The sequence below is a fragment of the Lepidochelys kempii genome, chromosome 27, assembly GCF_965140285.1.
Source record: "Lepidochelys kempii isolate rLepKem1 chromosome 27, rLepKem1.hap1, whole genome shotgun sequence".
NCBI lineage: Eukaryota > Metazoa > Chordata > Testudines > Cheloniidae > Lepidochelys > Lepidochelys kempii.
Window position 1 is genome coordinate 8,600,764 of NC_136406.1, and position 14,973 is coordinate 8,615,736.

General features: G+C 52.7%; 1 protein-coding gene across 1 annotated transcript in view; it reads left to right on the forward strand.

Moving 5' to 3' along the window:
- The window catches only part of MRC2 (mannose receptor C-type 2), a 91,660-nt gene that overhangs the window by 50,188 nt on the left and 26,499 nt on the right, over positions 1–14,973 (forward strand). The window contains exons 9-11 of the mRNA XM_073326006.2: positions 128–238; positions 12,782–12,897; positions 14,468–14,616. Of these exons, the coding sequence (XP_073182107.2) occupies positions 128–238; positions 12,782–12,897; positions 14,468–14,616 (376 nt within the window). The remainder of the gene's footprint in view (positions 1–127; positions 239–12,781; positions 12,898–14,467; positions 14,617–14,973) is intronic.

A 14,973-nucleotide genomic window follows, 5' to 3' on the forward strand; every position in this document is an offset into this window, starting at 1 on the left:
AAGGAAGCACAGGGTCGGTGGGACTTACCCAAGCTTGCCACTGAAAATATCCCATCTTTGCTCCTTTGAGAGCTGCATTTGCTGTGATCGACCCTTTGCCTGACCTGCTCTGTGCCATCCTCTCCAGGAGGGGAGGTGGAATGACAGCCCGTGTAACCAGACGCTGCCCTCCATCTGTAAGAAGCCCGGCCGGGTGAGCCAGCGGGGAGAGGAGGAGGAGGACCACGGCTGCAGGAAGGTGAGGGGGCTGGGGGCCGGGCTGCCGTTAGCTTCACTGAGGTCCAGGCAGAAATTAAGGAGTAGGCCTCTACCAGCCCAAGCCCCACTGACCAGGGCTGAAGCCTGAGTCCCCTAGCATCGCCTCCTCCCCCCCAAGTCCCACAGTGTTGCTTATTTCCACTTTTAGAGACTGAATTACTGTAACAGTTGCATGACATTTATTCACAGTGACTCTGTAGAGAGGATGTAAATTCGCTTCATGGGACCCCTATGGTGTGGAGCCCCAGGCAGCTGCCCTGTTGCTGCCCCGCTAATGCTGGCCCTGGCTGGGGAGCGGGGGGCGGTGCTGCCAGAGGAAGGAATCCCATTTGGTACTTGAAGTACCAAGCCAAGGAGCTGTTGCTTGCTTCAGGTCAGGTAGTCTTAGAATGGAGCAGGCACCCTGCTTGCCCATGTCATCCCAAAGGACCCTTGGGCCCAGGCTGTGGGGGCGTATTTGAGCAGTCCTTTGCCAATGGTGATGTGTACATGCTTTGGAGGGATGGTGTCTCCATTTCTTATGACCAGGGAGGGACTTAGGAAACCCAAATGGGGCGGTGAAGGTCAGTGAAACACTGGGCCTCTCCCTTCGACCCCCATGACTTTGGGACACAAAATCTAAACCCCTTGGTCATCAAGGTGAGACAAAGCTTCCTTCCTAGGCGTCCCACTGCTGCACTGCAGGATCTGTAGGCACAGCAGTGGGGCCATGGCATCTCGGCTCATTGCCCATGAGCCCTCCAGAGCGAGCAGCTTGCCTCAGCGCCTGAAGGTGCAACTTCTAGGCAGACTTCGCTAGTGAGGTGTGCGCAGCTGCAAGCTGCCTTCTGAGCTCTTTTAGCCCAGCCGCTGGTGGGGCTCAGCTTTGCACGGAGCCTTGCTGCAGACAGCTTGACTTCCTGTCTGACGGCAGGGGAGGGGTGTGGGAGAGCTGTAACCCTGACTTGTCTCTGATAGATCCAGCCCCAGGGACTGTCACCTGGCTGGTGGGTGGGGCCAAGTATGGGATTTACAAAAGGGGGCTTTGAAGGAGAAGGTTAAAGCTGAAGAAGGAGGAGTGAAGAATTAAAGAAAACCCCACCTTTCCCTCCTCCAAGCTCCTAGATCCGGGGATAGCGTGCTGAAGGCCTGTGGGGAGATGTCTCATGACAGCTGTGTGCTCTCCCTCTCTGTCCAGCTGTACTCGCTGTCGTAGTGTCCAGACGTGCATCCGCCCTTGCATCAGGCCAGCTGTGCAATGCCGAGATGCGTCTCCAGTCCAGCTGCATGCTGGCCCGGGTCTGATGGGACACAGCAGTGCTGTTGATGTCTGCCACAGAGGGGGCTAGTGGGGCTGTTTGCTGGCAGTCTTACCAGGGGGGAGGTGGAGCTGCGAAATACCAGGTGGTACAAGGTGACATGAATATATCCTGGATAGGGAGGAGCCCCGTGCCTCCTGCGAAAGACTGAGCACCCTCTGCTCCCATCCACGAGAGCAGCTAACGTGAGCAGGGGGGAAGCAGGTTTGAGTCCAGCTGGATAAATCCCATCTTCCATCTGTTCCCTGTTAGTGTGGTTAATGTGAGGCTGTGCCCCCCTGGTATTTTAGGGCGTGTGGGCCATAGGCAGGCTTTGATTAGCCCTGTCAAATAAAGGGACTGGCAAACCAGTTGCAGTAAGACATGCATCCCTGCCCTCATCCTGAAATTGGTCTGCTCCATTCACAGAAAGTCTGTTCCTCCACTGAGGCATCTTGCCCAGCTTGGCAGCCCCAAGAGGATCTGAAAGCCAGGAAAAAGCAGCTACTCAGGGCGACTGGAAGGTGCCTCCATTTGTCCCAGGGCATTGTACTTCTTTCCTCTCCACCGTTGCCCCTATGGGGTGGCAGTTTTGCGTAGTGGATAGCGCATTGGTCTGGGCTTTGGGGACTAGGGGTCTATTCCTGGCTCTGCCACTGGCCTGCTGGGTGACTTTGGGCATGCCTCAGTTTCCCCACCTGTAATATAAGGATAACGTTATTGACCTCCTTTATAAAGGGCTTTGAGATCTACAGGTGAAAAGTGCTCTATAAGAGCGAGGTATAATTATATTGCACCCCTCCTCTCTCTTTCAGCACTCAGGCTGTTCTGCGACCCGACCTCATTGACTTGGGTCTCTGTACCAGCTGGCTGTGGCCATCCACCAGATCCCTTAGCATTTCCACTAGCTTCCGCTCATCCAGTTCTAGGCCCTTTAAGGGTTTGTAAATGGGTGTAAATCCTCATTTGTTCAGTGTTTGCAGTAAGGACAGAAGCTGGTCACACAGGGCTTGACTCACGCTGGCCCATGAGAGCTCTCCCGTTCCAGTCCTGGTATATGGCTTTGAAGGGGTCGTGCAATGCAGACATTTGCTCCTGCTAGAGTATGGGACTTGACAACATCACACCCAGCATCTTCTGCCTGGTGGACTAACAAGCTGTCCTGAGCCCTCTGTTGAAGCAGTGGAAGCTACTGGAGATGTTTAACACTGAATTGTACAGAGCTCTTGAGATAGATGCAGGGAACAACCCTGCGCTGGCCAGGGGGGTGGACCAGATGTGGCCTGTGAGGGCTCTGAGTTCCATGCTTCCTGATCAGCTGGTTGGCTGGCATGGAAAGATGCTACAGCACTGGTCAAAGCTGGCTTTCAGAGCAGCCCCTCCAGTTGTGGCATTGCCCGAGCTCTGAGCCCTGCAGCTGCTGGGGGCAATCGAGGCTGCAGTACGCGGTTCCCTTTCTCAGGATGGCTTGACGAGCCATAATCTGGTAATGACATCTGCAGGTTTTGGCTCCATCCTGCTTGTCCATAATCATGTTTGATCCGTGTGCGCTGAGGCTGCTGCATCTTAGGGGGAGGGGGTGCAAATGGGCTGATGAAACCGACATGGAGGATTAAAAGCAGTTAAACCCTGCACGGAGGATTAAAAGCAGTTGCCAGGGCAGCGTTTGTTCTAGAGCAATTAGCCGCCTCGGGCCTTCTTTACGCTGCAGCTGCCTCCCCTCTGTCTTTCCGGTTGCTCTCCTCTCTTCCCGCCACTTTCCCCTCCATCCCACTCGCCTTGGCAGGCAGTGCAGGAACTCCCAGAGTCTGCCAGACCTCAGGAGTGACACACTAATCCCTCCAGCATGGCTCAGCTGGGCTGCCTGCCCTTTGGGAAGGAGCTGGCCTCTTGATGCACTGAGATCCTGGCGGGATTAGGGAGGCAGCAGATGAGGAGCATCCCTCCCTGGAGGCTTTGGCAAGTCAGGCTGCTGGCTTGCAAGCAGACAGAAGGGGTGTGGTGCGTGTGTGTGTTGGGAGGAGGGGGGGGAATTGCATTGCAGTGCTGGTGCTGTCCACCCAGCTGGAATCAGAAACTGAAGCATCTCAGCAGTGGGGTCATTTTGCCTGTGGCCGGCAGGTCCCTCGTGCTGCAGGGGTGGCTCTCTGGCCGGTGGTGCTGCAGGGAGCCCTCGCTGCCCACAGACCGAGCAGGGCAGCTCAGGGTAGGGGCCGGAGGTGAGCTGCCTGCACTGAAGGGATCGTGCTGAGGTTGAACGTTTCTTTTTCCAGACCCCTTGTTTTGTCTATGCTTCCTCACCCTGTTACTGGGGTGCTGCTGTCTGTTGCCTGATGCAGGGACTCCAACCTGATCTCTCTTGGTTTTGTGTTCTGGGCTCTTTGCATAAGGGCCTACCTTGAGTGACTTTCCATCTAAGAACCCATTGTCCCCACAGGGGACCCCGATGCTGCCCTGCACCACAGAGAAGCTTCCTCTGCCTGCTCTCTTTGTCAGTGCTTGTGTTTAAGACACAAGGTCTCCCTGGGCTCTGTTCCTGGCTCTGCTGCGGCCGCGCTGTGTAGCCATGGCCAAGTTACTCCCTGCCTCAGTTTCTCCATCTGTAAAATGAGGGCAGTACTCACCTGATACCCACGAAGGCTGTGAAGCTCCTTCCATTACTGTTTGTAAGGTTCTTCGCCATGCTTGGGTGGAAGAGGCTAGGGTGGGTCACAGGAGGTGGTGGTTCATGAGTTTCACCCAAGTCTTGAAAATCCCCAGAAGATAAACCTTATGCAAATTACCAGTAAGGCTCTGGTGATCTGAAATTACTGTAGTATCCTTCATCCTAAAGGAACCCAAACCACATTTCTCTGGGGATCTCTTCTCCCACCCCCGACTGCAGCCACCTCTAAGGTGGATCTCATCAGCCGTTTTAACATCTCACAGTAATGATACACAGCCGCTTAGGAGAAGAAGTGGCGAAGAATCCAGCCTCCAGGTAAACTGGCAAAGAAGAATGTCATTATCTAGGTTGGGGAGAACACCAGTGTTAATATCCCTTCCTTATGGGGGAAAAGTGCCATTTGATCTTCAGTGACCAGCTGTGCTCAGGACCTCCGTTTTACAGCTGATCTGAAAAAAGGTGTCCCTGAGGGCAGGGTCCCTTAGTGCCAAACTGAAGCATTGGGTTCAGCCCTGACTCAGCGAACGCCGCGTAGTGCATCCCCATGCCAGTCCTTGTAATACCATGGAGCTTTCCCGTCACAGCCCAGCCAGCCTACAGGTGCCTCGCTCTGAGATCAGCAGAGGTACAGCACGCCTCTGTTTGCAGCCATCACGCTGTCCCTCGACTGCTAAGGGATGAAACTGCCAGGAAATTAAATGAGATCCTGAGACTGCAGATTATAATGAAGAAAAATCCATTCCCTTCCTCCCGCCCCTCCAGTTCTTTGTCATCTGCTATAAGGAAATCAATGTCCTGCTGATAACTGGCCTGCTACCTTGTACCTCTCTGTAACCTCCTTCCAGCCTGAGCTATGAAATCTGTTTCACACACACACACACACACACACTGCCATGCACACTCGCTGCCCACAGCGAGGGAAGGAAGAGCGCCTTTCCGTGTTTGGTTGCTGTCTGGGTACTTAAAGCCAGCGCTGCTACAGCCTGACTCAGAGGACAAAAGCACAGCTGGTTACCAGAGAAATACCAAATGGGAGCTCACAGTGAGCGAAGGCTGCGTGTGAGTAACTTGGAAGCCAGCTGAAATCATGCCCAGCCGGCAGGTCTCTGGGGATCCAGCCATCAAATTCCACTCGTTCCCTCCATCAGTCTGTTGATTCACCTCATGAAGCATCCCGTGCTCTGGCAGAGCTGAGGGCCAGGGGCGGCCTTCTCTGGATGTGGCGGGCATAGGCGGAATTGGGGAGGAGGGGGCATGGGATGGCGTTGCCCCTGAACTTCAAGCCTCAGACAGGCAACCTGTGTGTGCAATGTGAGGAGTTTTCCCAGAGGAGACAGGAGCCTGCTCCCAGTCTGTGCCCCTGAAGCAGGGAGTCAGAATTTTGTTTATAAACAGAGTGATTAACAGGGGATTAAGATAAGAAAGGGCTGGTAGGATGTTTCCTAAAGTTCAATGATCTGTTCCAAGCTTGGTGAACTGCAAAAAGTAAGTAGCCTAAATGATAGAAAGTAATTGTAGATTTTTCTACAGTTGTTTCAATTGTTGGATTCAAGAGGCGGTAAAGAATCATAGAATAGAATATCAGGGTTGGAAGTGATCTCAGGAGGTCAAAGCAGGACCAATCCCCAATTAAATCATCCCAGCCAGGGCTTTGTCAAGCCTGACCTTAAAAACTTCTAAGGAAGGAGATTCCACCACCTCCCTAGGTAACGCATTCCAGTGTTTCACCACCCTCTTAGTGAAAAAGTTTTTCCTAATATCCAACCTAAATCTCCCCCACTGCAACTTGAGACCATTACTCCTTGTTACTAATACCTTTCTTTGAGAAGAGAACTGATTTTTTTTTAGACAACGGAAGTGCAGTAGATCTGATCTGCCTGGATGTCAGGCATTTGATACAGTTCCATATGAGAAATTACTAGCTACATTGGAGAAGATGGAGATTAATATGAGAACTGAATGGTGGAAAAGGACCTGGTTAAAGGGAAGACTACAACAGGTCATACTGAAAGGTGAACTGTCAGGCTAGAGGGAAGTTACTAGTGGAGTTTCTCGGGGATCTCTCTTGGTACCAACCTTATTTAACATTTTTATTACTGATCTTGGCACACAACATGGGAGTGTGCTCATAACATTTGCAGATGACACAAAGTTGGGAGGTATTGCCAATACCAAGGAAGACCAGAATACTGTACAAGAAGATGTGGATGACCTTATAAACTGGAGTAATAGAAATGGGATGATATTTAATAGTGCGAAGTGCAAGGTCATGCATTTAGGGACTAACAACAAGAGTTTTTACTATAAGCTGGGGACTTATCAGTTGTAAGTGACAGTGGAGGAGAAAGAATTGGGAGTATTGGTTGATCACAGGATGACTGAGCCACCAATGTGATGCGGCTGTGAAAAGACTAATGCAGTCCTAGGATGTATCAGGTGAGGTATTTCCAGTAGAGACAGGGAAGTGTTAGTACCATTATACAAGGCACTGGTGAGACCTCCTCTGGAGTATTATGTGCAATTCTGGACTCCCGTGTTTAAGAAAAATAAAACTGGCACAGATGCAGAAAAGGGTTACTAGGATGATCTGAGGAATGGAAAACCTACCTTATGAGAAGAGACGCCCAGAGCTTGGCTTGTTTACTCTAACCAGTAGAAGGCCGAGGGGAGATCTGATTACTCTGTATAAATACATCAGAGGGATAAATACCAGGGAGGGAGAGGAGCTATTTAAGTTAAGCATCAGTGTGGACCCCAGAACAAATACATATAAACTGGCCACCAACAAGTTTAGGCTTGAAATTAGGCAAAGGTTTCTAACTATCAGAGGAGTGAAGTTCTGGAGCAGCCTGCCAAGGGAAGCAGTGGGGTCAAAAAACCTAACTGGCTTCAAGACTGAGCTTGATAAGTTTATGGAGGGGATGGTATGACAGGACTGCCTACAATGGCATGTGGCCCATCGGCGTCTGCCTGTAGCAAAAATCCCCAACAGCTGGAGACAGGACACTAGATGGGGAGGGGTCTGAGTTCCTACCAAGAATTCTTTCCCAGGTATCTGCCTGGTGGATCTTGCCCACATGCTCAGGTCTATCTGATCATCATATTTGGGGTCAGGAAAGAATTCTTCCCTGGGTCAGGTTGGCAGTGACCATGTGGGTTTTTCACCACCTGCAGCATGGAGCACAGGTCACTGACAAGTTTAAATTAGTGTAAATGGAGAATTCTCTGTAACTCGGTCTTTAAGCCCTGATTTGAGGACTTCAGTAACTCAGCCAGAGGTTAGGGGTCTGTTAATGGAGGGGGTGGGTAAGATTCGATGGCCTGCTGTGTGCAGGAGGTCAGACTAGGTGATCACAATGGTCCCTTCTGGCTTTGGTAAGAGTATCTCCATAAGAATATACATTACAATTTTAAACCTAACCAGTATCCCATACATGACTTGCCACAAGATGTCAGACCGTGTTAGTATTAGAGCTGAATGGGGTCTAATATTTATTTTTTTTTCTTAAAATAGGAATTAGATACAATGCTCCTGTTGGATATTTCTAAATTATTACCTGCAAAACCACTAGATTTTTCAGTTGCCACATAGCCCCTGGAACCATGATTAAGATTGCACTCCCCCGCACCCTCCATCTGAAATGGCACCCCTGTGGGCAGGCACGGAATTTGTCCACCCCCACCCATGCGTTGACCTGACTGGAGCCACCCTCCCAAATACAGAAGTCAAACGACACCTATGGTGGCAGGGAGCAGGGACGTGGAAGGAAGGGGGGAGGGAGAACAAGGGCTCTGGGATTTCCATCGAGGTGTCTCAGAGGCTGTCTTGCCATCAGTGTGGTGTTGAGGGGGATTTGCCTCAGTGGCATTGAGGACACTGCAGACTTCATCCACTCACTCAGGGTTCCCTAGTACCCCCCATGCATCTGTCCTCGCAGCCCCCCCCCCGTGCTGTCCTTACAGTCTCCCCCTCCCCTCAGTATCTCCCATGCTTCTGCCCTGATGGCTCCCCCTCCCAACCCCCCCACCCGATGCCCTTCTGCATGGCTTGCCCCAGGAGTGCACTTCCCTGGCAGTCATGCATTGTGAGCAGGACCCTGTATCTCTGTCCCTGCGTCACAGAGGCAGAAAGCACTGGCTTGCTCACTGGGTGACAGGGCTGATGGTGGGACCCAGGCATCTGCCTCTCAGCCCAATATGCCCACCCCAGAACCCTCCTTCCTTCTCCCAAATTCCTTCTAAACCAGACCCAGCCTGCCCTGCCCTAGCTCCTTGGGGTTGGTCTGTAGGATCCTGTACCCAGCCCATTGACTTCTGCGGAGGAGCCAGCAGCCGCACTGCTTTGTCCTATAAAGAAAACATGGTGGTGTTTTTGGCAAGTGGAAACACCATCTGCTCAAGCTTTTGGACATGTTTCTCCCAGGCCGCACTGCCAGGTTGGCCAACGAGCTGCTTTTGTTTTTCCTTTCCCCCTCCCCATCATCCATACTCACCCCCACCCCTACCACCATCAGCTAATTGATTGGTGTAAAATCCACAAGCAAGTCAGGCACTTGGGTACCATGTGAGCTGGGTGGTGGGCAGCAGAGAGAGGTATTGGGCTGGGTTAGAAGGGGGATGGAGCAGGTGAGAAGGGGACTTGGGACGTGGGTTCTGGGAGGGAGGATGCAAGCACATGGAAAGGGGGGGACCGGAAGCACTAGTGGATGGAGAGTGGTGCTGGAGGGGGTGACCAAGAGGAGTGGGACAGGGTGTGGGGGCCGAAGGATCACAGTTGATCGTCCAGCCGAGAAGGGTGCACAGTAGTGCAGGGCAGGATCATCAGGGGGGAGCTCAGAGCATCTGGGCTGCAGGCAGGTGGTGTTGCCAGCTCCTGGTGACTAAACACAACTTTTCCCTCACCTGCAGCCCACCCTGCCATGCCAGTGCTGGGCTCCTCCAGCACCCATCGCTCCTGAGCTGCAGCACCCCTGGCTTAGCCCCCAGTCCTAGGTCTCCTCTGAATGCTGCTGTGAAGAATTTTCATTGTTCCCGGCTGGGGCCTCTTCTGAGAAGAGCCTGCTCTCCATGCCAAACTGTGCGGTGGTTTTGTAATGCAGACAGATGTGGACGAGGGATTGGACTGGGGCAGCCAAGCTTCTTCTCAGCAATAATTGAACCCAGGTCTTCATGGGTGAGAGAGGCTGGTGTATTAACCCGCTGTGTCCCAGAGCCCTTTGAGAGCCAGTGTTGGAGGAATGCAGCTTGCAATTCCCCTGGAATGTCCCCAGGGCTAGGGGGAAGGTTCTGAGGGTGACCCACGTTGTGGGACGCCTGAGGGTGTCTGCCACTCCAGAGGGTACCATTCTCCCTTCCCCCAGCCTTCGTTTAAATGCTATTTCTCTTGACGTTGGGGAGGGGCAGGGAACTGCCCCCATCTCCCACTTCTGTCTTGCTGATTTCCATGTAGGTGGATCTGTAAGGCTGTAATAGTTTGTAACCCACAACTGTAGGCCAGCCTGGGGTTGGAACCCACTGGGGAAATGTGAGTTCAATTCCTGGTCTCAGAGCCGGAGTCTCCTATTGCTTACACCAGGGTAAATCAGTGGTCACTCCACGACCGCTAATGGAGATACATTGGTATCAAATTGAAGTGAGGGGACAATAGGGCTCAGTCTCACACTCTGCACGCTGGAAGTGAGAGGTGGGTGCAGGAGTCCCTAGCGAGCAGTGCTCCTTGGTGAGGGTTGGGAGCCAGGATTCCTGGGTTCTGTTTGTACTCCTGCCTCCCCTGTGCTTCAGTTACCCCACTGGTGAGCTTAGGCTGACGATCCCGACCCACCTTTGCCAGGAGGTCCTTGGCTGAAAGGAACTATCTTCACTGCAGCTCTGCTCCTTACAAACAAAATCAACTGAATTGGAGTAAACCAATAATAATCAACACCGGTGTTGTCTGATCAGAAGCCATGCACGAGGAGGCACCAACCCCCCTCTCTGTGTAACTCTGGCGCTCCCAGCCCCCTCCTCCCTCCCCCATTGCTGCTCTTCCCTCTTTCTGTCTTCTCTCTTAATTGTGGGCTGTTGGGCAGGGATCACACTCTTCCTGTTTGCCTGCCAGGGACCCCGAGCATGCTCTAGGGTCCTCGAGAAATAATCATGATGTTTCTTGGCAATCAGGGCTTCATTCTGTAGCTTGTGCTGCTGCCTTCTGAGGCTGTCCCTCACCTGGTCCTCCTTTGCATGTTGTCTCTTCGGTCTGTTGGCTGTCTGGGGCAGGATCTGCTCTGCCATAGGTGCCGACTCCATGGGTGCTCCGGGGCTCAGGCACCCACAGAAAAAAAAATAGGGGGTGCTCAGCACCCACCAGCCACAGCTGTTCAGCGGGGACGCCAATCAGCTGGCTGGCGGGTGGTGCTCAGGGCAGAGCAGCGAGCGGTGGGCGGTTTGGTGGGGGGCGGAGAAGAGGCAAGGCCTCGGGGAAGGATTGAAGTGGGGGTGGGGCCTTGGGGAGGAGCAGGGTGGAGCACCCACCGGGAAAAATAAAGTTTGGTGCCTGTGCCCTCTGCATACCTTGTGGGAAGGCACCTGGCACGCCACTGGCACTGTGGAAATAGAATCCTCTGCATATGTGGCTGGATAACTATCTGGTTGCCAGGGGGGACTTTTTGCCCCAGGTTTTGCCTCTGCCTCAGGCTGTGGCTAAAAGTCCACCAAGAAAAGAGAGGTGGGGTTAGCATGAGGCCATTGCCCCTGTCACATGCTGCATTCCAGCGGGAGAATGCTCAGAACAGGTGGTACTTGACGCAAAGGTTTCCAAGCGCTTTCAGGCGAGCGCTCTGAGTAAAGCAATCAGAGCCAGGAACTTGGGAGTTCACATGCTGGACCTGACACTAATGTGCTCGGTGAGCCTTAGGAAGGGCCATCCCTCTTGGTCTTTGCCTCAGTTTCCCCATTTGCAAAATGTGGATGATAATTCTTCCCTACCTTGCATGGAGGTTGTGGGGATAGGTAGGGATAAGGGGACATGCTCTCTAGCCTGTTGACATCACTCCTTGGCATATTGGACATTGCTGCGCTTCTGGTTGTGAGGATTGATTAGCTGGGTTTGCCTAGCACTTTTGTAATACACAAAGCTAGTGTGAGACTCTGTATCCCGCCGTGGCCGGGCCCTGTGGCTATAGAGATGGCTCTTTGCTCCCCCATACGGGACCTGCTACTTTAGCTGTAGCCGTGGGGCCAGCTGCTGGTGCTGGAGTTGGTGGGAGGTGGGTTGTGGCAGTGTGCGCAGCTCACAAAGGCGGAGACGATGGTCTTTTGCTCACTGGCTGGGAGTGCTGGGACTTAGGGGGGCGATAGGGAGGGGGATGTGGGCCCCACAGCGTGGATAAGCTGCTCAGCCTGTTTTGCTCACACCACACATGATTTGTCAGCTTCCCTAGGGTGCGGGAAAGTGGCAATGTGGCCCAGGCCTGAGCAAGGCCAATTTCTCCAGCTGAGCCCCTCCTTCCTTCTCCCCCGCCCTGGCCTCAGGCTGGGCAAGGAAAATCCCCTCCCGGCTCTTTCCTTTGTTCTGAGTGTTTCCTTTCACTCTTCTCTGCAGTGATCAAGCCCCCTTCCTCCCACCCCATGCAGCCGGGGCTGCTGCTGCCTTTGCCAAGCATTTCTGGAGCTCTCTGCACAGTCCCTCCTGCCTGGCAGAGAATAGACCCTATTGTGTCCCCAACTCCAGAGAGGCTCCAGCATCAGCAAACCAGGGCTATTAAAGCGGACTGCGGTGGGACTTGCTATTTGCTTGGCTTTCCCACATAAGGAGGGGATTGTATTCCCCTCCCTGTACCTCCCATCGGGACTGGGATGTTAGCAACACAAATTTTTCTGTTACTTTGAAGCTGCCTCAATGTTTTTTTCTGCAGCCCTGTCCTCTCGGGCTGCAATCTTGTTAGACCTCACCAGATAAACAGGGTCAAGCCGGGTTAGCCTGTGGATGGGAGACCTCCCAAGAAAAAACAGGGTGTTTCAGGAAGTGGTGGTGGTGAGTCAGGTCATGGCGCTTTTCCCTCTGAAGCCGTGCTGAGCCTAGTACCCCAGGAGTTGCAGGGGGCTCTTTGCCACTGTGTTTTGGATGAGACACAACACTGTTGTCCTAAATAATTCTAGTTTGCATAGCGATTGCCAGGCTGGCTGAAACCCAAGGTCTATCTTAGGCCAGTCTCCTGTCTCTAACTGTGGCCAGCATCAGCTGCTTTCAGAGGAGGATGCAAGGAACCCCCTAGTGGACTCTTGTTCAATAACATGTCTGTGGCAGAAGCTCTTTCTGACCCCAGGCCATCAGTGGTTTCTTATGGCCTGAAGCAGGAGGGTTTATATCCCCAGCAGATTGTTTTATCCTAACTAGTGGAACTGCAGAGGTTCTTCTTATTCATGCACATGTTTGATCCCTTTTCTGAATCCTGCTAGGCTCCTGCCCTCAGTAACATCTTGTAGCAGCGAGTTCCACTGGACAGTTATGCATTGTGGGTAAAGGGCACTTGGAAAGCACATCTGCTCAGATGGTACTAAAGTCTGCAAGATGTCTTACCATCATTGTCTTCTCTTGCCCCAGGGCTGGAAATGGCACAGCCCCTCCTGCTATTGGCTAGGAGAAGACCGTGTGACCTACAGTGATGCACGGAAGATGTGCATTGACTATGGGGCCACCCTTGTCACCATCACCAACAGGTGGGTGTGCTCTGGGGATTAGCTCTGCTGTCATGGGTGTTCAGCTTCCATTCCCTCCGGGACATGCCCATAACCCTAGCTGAGGTCACTGGAGTCCCATCCCCGCCGTCTCGGTGCTGAATACTGCATTAACAGAGGTGGCCTGTGGTCTGAAGAAGGGAAGGGGAGGGAGGACCCCTGGTTTCTATTTCCAGCTCTGCCACTGAGTGGCTGGCTCTGCAGCCTTGAAGCAAGTCATGTCCCATTTTCCCCCATCTATGTAATGGGGATAATGGTACTTCCCACAGGATACTCCTACGGGAATTCTGTGCTACTGCTTGTGTGCATAATTAATTTTTTGAACAAAAAAAGCTTCTGCAGACATGTTGATGCAGTTCCACCTTTTGCCCACGAGAGGGCGCTGTGGCACGAGCGCAGCAGCTCACAGCAGAAAATAACTTCTGTAGTTCTGCCTTTTGGCCAGCAGAGAGTGCTGTGGCAATATAGAGCAAAGCTGCAGCTTGCAGCCAGCAAGGGAAGAGGGAGAGCTGCCTTCTTCTCAGACCTTCTCAGGCCAGGTCAGGAGACAGGGGCTATGGGGGACAGACAGCATGGCGTGCTGTGGGAGTGGGGGGGTCAGATGGGCTCATAAGGGCTAGTGGAGGAGGACAGACTGGGGCAGGGGCTGAATGGGAATGGAAGCACAGGGCACAGGAGGTACAGAGACACATGGGAGTGGCTGAGTGGAGGCACAGAGACACATGGGGATGGGGAAGGGGGACAGGGAGACATAGGGACAGGGGAATGGCTGGGTGAGCGCACAGAGACACATGGGGACAGGGGCAGATGTGCCTGACTGAATGGGAGAGGCTAGGGGTCAGCCAGGGTCTGCATGGGGGAAGCACCCTAACAATCCCTTCCCACCCCCCAAAAAAACCTGTTTTATACTTTTCCCACCCATACCCAACAACCTTCCAAGTTCACACCCAGCCTCCTTCCCAGCAATTTACTTCCCTCTCCCTCAGCTCCTCCATTACCCTGACTCCCCCAAGCCTTTGCACTGCTTCTGAGTCTGGGACATACTGTTCTGTATTGTAGTTTAAATGAATTATTACTGAGAGTTCTGTATTAATATGCCTAGTAAGGAATCTATTTGTTAAAAAACATTTCCTGAATCTTTTTTGTTGTCTGTATTGTTACAGACATACTTGCTGACAGGTATTTTGAAAGAAATGACCAAAAATAATTGAAACTGGTGTGATTATAGGGTATTATTTTGACAAATAAAATATGAAGAATTTTGCAGAATTTTAAAATATTGAGCGCAGAATTTTTAGGTGCAGAATTCCGCCAAGGAGTAACAGGAGGCAGAGTTAATTAGCGGGTCACACAGCAGGAAGTGTCTGAGACTGTACTCCTTGTGTGACAGCCACTGGGGATTGAACTGGGGATCTCCAGAGCTAAAAGCCTGAGTTTCTACAGCTTGAGTCAAAGCACTAGGGCTGGGGGCAGGAACAGACTCATGTCTCGGGGCCAGAGCCACAGAGGAGGAAGATTAACCGCAGGGCATCCCACTGCTCTCCCGTGTCAGGTTTGAGCAGGCGTACGTCAGCAGCCTCATCTATGGCTGGGACAGTGAGTATTTCTGGACGGCGCTGCAGGACATCAACGGGACGGGTGCTTTCCGCTGGCTGAGCGGCGATGAAGTCATGTACACCCACTGGAACCGCGACCAGCCCGGTAATGGCAAAGAAGCCAGCTGGGGGGGGTGTTTGCTCCCTTCCCCAATTTCCCATCGTTCTCCACAGCGAGACGCATGGTAGCTTCTGTTCCCTGAGCATTCTCCAGGAAAACAGAGCTGTGGCAAGGAGCTCAGGGCCAGATGCCGATGGCAGAAGGAGCAGTAGCCAGCTAATGACAGCAGCTCTCTCTACCTCCCTATCTTCCTGGGTGTGAAGGAGTAGACCCCAAGCAGGGAGGGGAACCATCTGGAGAAGCACAAGGGGGGATAACGAAGAACCGTGGAAGGGAACCAGACAAAAGAAAACACCACCACCGTCCAATCTCTTGGGCTGTGGGTCGATCTCCCACAGCAGC